Below are 7,461 nucleotides of genomic sequence, written 5' to 3'. Positions count from 1 at the left end.
CGTTCTCTGGGCTCGTGTCCCGAGGGAAGGGAGCCGGGAGCGGAACCCCGGGGCGGCCGGCACGGAGATAACCAAAGCCACGCACCACACGGCATCCACGGGGCGAGAACGGCATGTGCTCCACGTGGGAAGCGTTAAAAATGGATCAGGGAGAAGGGATGGACGCTAACGGGGCCGCAGGAGCTCATAAAGGGCGAACACGCGTGAGGGGGAGGATGGGAGAGGTCGGCGTTCGCCGGGATGGCCGGTGGAGGGCCCGTCGGGGGCCGGGGGACGGTGGCCACAGGCTGAGACACGCACACACACACACACACGCCTCGGGGCGAGCAGCCTCTTTGTTACCCCGCCCGGGGAGACGAAGAGGGATGCCGGCTGTGGGCATCCCCTTGCCACCCGCACCCCTCGGGGCAAAGCCCTGTGGCACGGATCCTGCCCGTGTCCGTATGTCCCGCGTCCACACGCGGGTCACCGGCCCTCTTTTCCCTGCCCGTGCCTCCTCTCCCTCCACCCCGCCATCCTTCCACCCCTCCATCCCTCCATCTCTCCATCCCTCCACCCCTCCATCCCTCCATCCCTCCATCCTTCCATCCGTCCACTCCTCCACCCCTCCATCCCTCCACCCCTCCATCCCTCCATCCCTCCACCCCTCCATCCCTCCATCCTTCCATCCCTCCACCCCTCCATCCCTCCACCCCTCCACCCCTCCATCCCTCCACCCTCCATCCTTCCATCCCTCCATCCTTCCATCCCTCCATTCCTCCACTCCTCCACCCCTGAATCCCTCCATCCCTCCATCCTTCCATCCCTCCATCCCTCCCCGGTGCCTCGGGCCGTCGCGGGGCTCGGAGCAAGGACCTGCTCCTGGCTCGTTCTGCGCGGAAAACAAAAATAAAAGTTTCCTCCGCCTAGGGAGGTGCTGGCTGGGGCTGTTCCCGGTGGGAAGCTCTCGGCCACAGCAGCGGCTTTGGGAAAGCGAGACAGGTGCCCTCAGCACCCTGGGGCTGCACAGCCAAGTGCTTCTCCCGCGCCCCAGAGAAGGCACCAGGGCAGGGACAGAGCCAGGATAAACCCAGGAACAGCCGCCTTTATTCCCTCCTGGGCCGGGAAATCCCGCACACGGGAGGAAGGGAGCGGGGTCTGAACCCGGGGGCTCTGTTACAGAAAGAAAGGAAAGCCCAGAGCTGTTTGCGAGGGGAGCTGTCGGGACCAGCCTGGCCGAGGGGATTCCGGCTCGCTCAGTACATTTTCAATGCCGTTATCCGTGAATTTATCCTGTTCCCCAGCAAACTCCTGCGCGCTGGAAGGACCGAGCTGGAGCCGCGGCTCCCGTTTTGTCTCCTAATTGTTCCCCGCGATGTCCGTGGCAGCCATCCCGAGGTTTGGTTGTTGGATCTCCTCCTAAAAAGTCCTCTCCCGGGCTGCTCCGAGCCAGGTTCGCTTTCCAAACCCTGCCCCGAGCCGGGGGGCGGGGGGACCGTGATCTCATGCGAATAACCTGCTCTTTTCGCCGGCGCCCCGGACCAAACGGGGCTAACCAAGCGATCAGAGCCGGAATTTTCTTCCCTGCGGTTCCCTTCCCACCGTGCCAACTCCGACCGGTGGCCAGCTGGGTCTCCGTGCAGGAGTCAATTAACTGGAAAAGCCTCCGCCGGTGCCGCAGGGAGCTGGGAAGGGGCCGGGGGGCGCCGGGGCGGGCGGTCCCCGCCGCCTCCCCCGTTCCTTCCCGGGGCTCCCGCGGGGAAATCCCAACGGCGAGAGCCGGCAGCGCCCGGCCGGGGCTCCGGGAACAGCCTGGCCTTTCCCTTTCTGCCGCCGCAACGAGCCGGGAAAGTCTCGGGGGTCGGCGGGAGCCCCCGGCATCCCGGCGCATCCCGCTCCCTCCTCCCGGCATTGTCGGACCCTGTCCCTGCTGGGGTTTTTTTTGTTTGTTTTCCCTTCCCCCTCCGCGTAGAAAATAATTCACAAACGTACGGAAGAATACTAATTTATTTAGTTTTTCCTGGCCCTTTTCTCTCTCTCCTGTCAGCGCTTCTGTTTGCTGCAGCCGTGACAAAAAAAAAAAGCAAAAAAAAAGCAAAAAAAAAAAAGCGATTGTTTCTGGTCTGTTTAGATATGGAAATGATCGCGTCTAGATAATAAGTTTCAATTTAAACCGGTTGTTTCGGTATTGGGTTGAACTATTTACTCTAAACCCTTACCCGGGCTCTTATTTTATTAGCTGTTTTCTTCTCGGAAAGCAGTTTCTGTCCCACACTAATGGTAGCGCTCTGCCCTCGATAACAGCTGTATCAAAAAGTTAATACAGCCTCATTTGTCCACGAAGTGGACAACTTCCATTAAAAAAAAAAAAAAAGAAAGAAAAAAAAGAAAGAAAAGAAAAAAGGAAAAAGAATCCCAACACCATGAAAAAAAACCCGAAGCCTACTACTGAGATCGAACAAAAAAAATTATCTCTTTTTTTTTTTTCCTTCTCCTCCTGTGCCATGGCTTCATTATTTAATCTCTGATGAGATCAGATTATCTGTACCCTTTAGTGAAGGCAGCAGACGTCTTGAAACTGGTTTAATTGATTTATCGTTTTTTGTTGTTTTTTTTTCTTTTAAACAGAAAGTGCATTACATTTAACTGGTCTTGCAAAGGGCTTTTCTTCTCTTTACAAACCGAATTAATTTTAATATAAATTAATAAATGTTAAGATGCTATATCACGATATATCATCGTTATTAGCTTAAAGAAAAAGAAAACAATTTACATTCTATAGTATTTCGTATGATACAAAAGAAAACACACTTTAAGTTCAATTACAGCAACTAAATGAATTTTATATTTTGACCGAAACTGGTTGTGACAATTCCCACCAGCTACTTTTTTTCTTTTTTTTTTCTTTTTTTTTTTCTCAACACGCCGTCGATCGGAAATGGTGTAAGTGAAAGCAAACTCTGTCCCTTCGCCCTCTCCTCCCGCCGCCCCTCCCTCTGCACGACGAAAACAGAAAAGTGTTTCAAAAAATACTAATAAATAGCAGGCGGGGGGGGAGGGGGGCGGCCCGCCGTACAAAAAAAAAAAAAAAAAAAAGAAAAGAAAAGAAGGTATTTTACATTTTAAATATTCACAGTAAGGAACGTCTGCGGTCGCGGGGACTCACGGTTTATTTACAACGGCAGCGGGACCCGGGCTGAGCCCCCACGGTCCCCGCATCCATCCCGCCACCCACAGAAACAGCCGCAGTCCTCTCTGCTCCCCCTCCGGCCTCTGTTTTTCCTCCTCCTCCTCCTCTTCTTCTTTCTCCCGTAGAGTCTAGAAAAATAGATCTGTACATGTCCGAAGGCGGCTAGGCGGAGGCCTCCCCCTCGGGGGGGTGCAGCAGCAGCCCCCCGCCCCCCGGCTTGTGTTTCTTCAGCAGCTGCGTGATCTTCTCGTCGTCCGAGTTGGGGTCCAGGGGTTTGTTGTAGTCGTCGTCCTCCTCCTCGTTCTCCGAGGCTCCCTTCAGCCGCTCAGTCTCCGAGTCCTGCTTCTTCTTCGCCGTCGCCATCTCCGCCGCGTGCTTTTTCCGCCACTTGGTCCGTCGGTTCTGGAACCAGACCTGGACACCCCCCCCCGCCGCCGTTACCGTCACCGTCACCGCTGCCGCCCCTTTCCCCGTCCCTCCCGTGCGGGAGTCGCTCCCGGTGACCCGGTGACCGGGCGATGAAGCCCCCCGACCGGCACGGATGCTCCCGGTCCCCCCGCCGGGATGCGGGCAACGCGCCCTCCGGGCTGCATCCTTCCCCCAGCCCCTTCCCTCTAGGTATTTATCGACACAGAAGGGGGGGATTTCTCCCTGTAGAGACTGCGAGAATTGATTCGCGGCCCCTGGGACAAAAATTCGAGGTGACAAAGGACCAGCACCGCCGAGAGGCCCCCCCGGCTCAGCCCGACCCCGCACCGCAAACCCTCCCGCACCTCCCGACCCGAACCGAGACGGGGAGCTGGGAGCGGGACGGGGCAAGCGGGGAGTCACGCATCCCTCCCCGCCACCCCCAGGGCTTCCCCAGCAGAGCGACCATCCCCGTGGCGTTCGGGCTGAACGCGCTGGGATTCGTATTGCTTGGGTTCGTTTGGTTTCTTTTTTTTTTTTCCTTTTTTCAGTTTGTTTTTGTTTTGGTTGGTTGGCTTTTTTTTAATCTTGTTGTTTTGGTGGGGTTTGGGGTTTTTTTTTTGTTTGGTTGGTTGGTTTGGTTTTTTGGTTTTCTTTGTTGGTTTTTTTTTTTGCTGTCTTCCTTTTCTTTTAAGCTTTTTTTTTTTTTTTAAGTTTTTCTTTTTTTTTTTAAAGTTTTTCTTTTTTTTTTTAAAGTTTTTCTTTTTTTTTTAAAGTTTTTCTTTTTTTTTTTAAAGTTTTTCTTTTTTTTTTAAAGTTTTTCTTTTTTTTTAAAGTTTTTCTTTTTCTTCTCAGCCCCGCCAGTCCTGGCTGAGGAACTGGCTGAGGAAGCCCTCGCCTTGCTCCCGCAGCATCCCCGCTCCTTGTCCTCCCGTCGGGTCCCCCAGCCCCGCGCCCCCCTCACCTTGACCTGGCTCTCGGTCATCCCCAGCGAATAGGCCAGCCGGGCTCGCTCCGGGCCCGCCAGGTATTTCGTCTGCTCGAAAGTCTTTTCCAGGGCGAATATCTGCTGGCCAGAAAAAGTGGGTCTGGTATGTTTTCTCTTTCCGTCCTTATCCAGCAAAATTGAGCCTTGATCTGGCGGGGGAGGGAAGAGAAAGGGAAGGCACGGACACACACGTTAATCCACGGAGTCGGGAAAGCGCTTCGCTCCCGAGGGGGCGGCGGGGCTGGAGGTGGGGGGAGGATTCTCCGTAACGAAATTCCCGCCTGGACGAGGCGGCGGCTCCAGCCTCCCCGCTCCCCCGGTGGGTTTGTTCGTTTAAGGATCGAAAGTTCGCCCCGTCCCCGAGGATCCGACCGAGGGGAGGGAAGGAGGGAGGGAGAGGAGCGAAGTTGGGAACGGAACAAAAGGAAGAGCAGGCGATCCGGCCGCCTCCCGGTCGGGGCCGGGGGCGCCCCCCCCTCCCCGCCGCGGGGCCCCGGTACTCACGGGGGGCGCAGGCGAGGCGCGCGTCCCTCCACGGGGGGCTCTGCATCACCCCCGGCCAGAAGATGGGGGTCCTGCCGGGCAGCTCGGCCAGCGGCTTCGGGTAGCGCCCGGCGGCCACGGCGGCGGCGGCGGCAGCGGCGGCGGCGGCCCCGGGGCTGAAGTAGAGGGCGGGGGGCGGCGGCGGCGGCGGCGGCGGAGGGGGAGGCGGCGGCGGGCTGAGGGTGCCGAAGCGGGGCAGCCCGGCCAGCAGCCCCGCGGGGGCGGCCGAGGAGGCGGAGGGCGAGGCGGAGGCGAGGGCGCCGGCGGGCAGCGGCACGGAGGGGCGGCCCAGGATGTCGTTGATGCCGTGCGGGGTGGCGGCCGAGAGCTGCGGCGGCGCCGGGAGCCCCGGGGCGGGCGGCTTGGGGCCGGGGGAGCCGAGCGGCGGCGAGGGCGAGGCGGAGGCGGGCGAGGCGGAGGCGGACGAGGAGGAGCTGGGCCCGGCGGGCGGCGGGTACGCGGGGTACGGCGGCGCCTTCATCTCGGCCATGGTGCGCAGGGCGGCGAGCGGCGGGCTGCCCAGCAGGAAGGCGCCGGGCCGGGGCGCGCCGTCCATCTGCCCCAGCGCCAGCATCGCCGGGCGCCGCCGGGCCGGCCCCTAGCGCCGCGGGGCCCCGCCGCCCGCCCCGGGGGTGCCGCCCGCACCGCCGCCGGGCATCCGCGGCCGCCGCCGCCGCCGCCTCTAGCGGGGACACGCGCGACCGAGCCGCGGCCCCGCCGCCCCGCCGGGCATGGGCGCTGCGCCCCGGCGGCCGCTCCGGGCGGGGAAGCTTCTCCCGCCGGCTCCGCGGCCGCTCTCCGCTGTCTCGCTCCGGGCGCGGGTCGGCGTCTCCCCCCCTTGTCGGCGCTCAGAGCGGCGCGGGGGCCGCCGCCGCTGCCTCCTCCTCCGCGGCGCCGCGCATCCCCCCCGCCCCCGGCGCTGCTCCCGCGGCTCGGGGCGCTCTGCCGCGCCGCCCCGCTCCCCGCCGCCTTTAGCGGGGGCTCGGCCGGCAGCGGGCGCGGCGGCGGCGGCGCCGGGCGGGGGCGGGGCGGCCGCGGCCCTGCCCACCCGCACCCCCGCGCCCTCTCCCCGCCGCCTTCCTTCAGGGCCCCCTCTTCTCTCTTCTCCTTTTCCTCTCCTTTTCCCCTCTCCTTATTTCATTCCCTTGCCCCTCTACTTTTTCCTCTCCCCTTTTCCATTAGTGTCCCTGTTTTTTTAATTTATTTTTCTTTTCCTCTTTCCCTTCAGGCTTTTTTTTTTCTTTTTTTCCTTATTTCTCTCTCGTTTCCTTTACTATTCTCTCACGTTTTCTCTCTCCTTTCTCATGTTTTTCTCTACCTTTTTCCTCTCTTTTTCTTCCCCTTTCTTTTTCTCTCTCTTTATCTATTCACATACGCTGCTCTTTCTTTCTTTCTTTCTTTCTTTCTTTCTTTCTTTCTTTCTTTCTTTCTTTCTTTCTTCTTTCTTTCTTTCTTTCTTTCTTTCTTTCTTTCTTTCTTTCTTTCTTTCTTTCTTTCTTTCTTTCTTTCTTTCTTTCCCTTCTCTCTTTCTCTCTTTCTCTTTCCTTCTCTCTTTCTTTCTCTCTCTCTTTCTCTCTCTCTTTCTCTCCTTCCTTCCTTTCTTTCTTTCTCTCTTTCTTTCTCTTCTTTCTTTCTCTTTCTTTCTTTCTCTCTTTCTCTTTCCTTCTCTCTTTCTTTCTCTCTTTCTTTCTCTCTCTCTTTCTCTCCTTCCTTCCTTTCTTTCTTTCTCTCTTTCTTTCTCTCTTTCTTTCTCTTTCTTTCTTTCTCTCTTTCTCTTTCCTTCTCTCTTTCTTTCTCTCTTTCTTTCTCTCTCTCTTGCTCTCTCTCTCTTTCTCCCTTTCTCCCTTTCTCCCTTTCTCTCTTTCTTCCTCTCTTTCTCCCTCTCTTTTCTCTTTCTTTCTCTCTTTCGCTCTCTCTTTCTCCCTTTTTTCTCTCTCTTTCTCCCTTTCTTTCTCTCTCTCTTTCTCTCTCTTTCTCTCCTTCCTTCCTTCCCCTCTCTCCCTTTTCCTCTCTTTCCCTGTCTTTCCCTCTCTTTCTCCCTCTCTCTCTCTTTCTCTCCCTCTCTCTCCCCGCTCTTCTCTCTCTCCCCCTTTCCCTCTCTTTCCCTCTCTTTCTTTCTCTTTCCTTCTCTTTCCTCTCTCTACCCCTTTCCCCTCTCCCCCCGCCCTCTCCCGGTGCCGCCGCCGGTCGGAGCTGTGCCGGCCGCCCGCTCCCCGGTCCCTGCCTTCCGCGGGGCCCCGCGGCCGCGATGCGAACCCCTCCGCGCTCTCCCCAGCTCCCGCGGCTCTTCTCCTCGCCTGGCGCTGGGAGGGAGGGGAAAAATCCCATGTGGCCCCGAACAGCGTCCCTCGGA

At 58.2% G+C, this 7,461-nt stretch overlaps 1 protein-coding gene across 1 annotated transcript; it reads right to left on the bottom strand.

Annotated features, from left to right (window-relative positions):
* Positions 1-3,261: 3,261 nt before the first annotated feature.
* NKX6-1 (NK6 homeobox 1) lies at positions 3,262-5,736 on the bottom strand. The gene is made up of 3 exons (XM_069854858.1): positions 5,070-5,736; positions 4,542-4,714; positions 3,262-3,583 (listed from the first exon to the last, which is right to left on the bottom strand). Exons 1-3 carry the CDS (start codon positions 5,680-5,682, stop codon positions 3,332-3,334), a joined length of 1,038 nt encoding a protein of 345 aa, XP_069710959.1. The 5' UTR covers positions 5,683-5,736; the 3' UTR covers positions 3,262-3,331.
* Positions 5,737-7,461: the final 1,725 nt, after the last annotated feature.

Source organism: Phaenicophaeus curvirostris, chromosome 4 (genome assembly GCF_032191515.1).
Source record: "Phaenicophaeus curvirostris isolate KB17595 chromosome 4, BPBGC_Pcur_1.0, whole genome shotgun sequence".
In the NCBI taxonomy this organism is placed as follows: Eukaryota; Metazoa; Chordata; class Aves; order Cuculiformes; family Cuculidae; genus Phaenicophaeus; species Phaenicophaeus curvirostris.
Note: the sequence above shows the minus strand (reverse complement) of the source record. Positions and strands in the feature narration are given on the sequence as shown.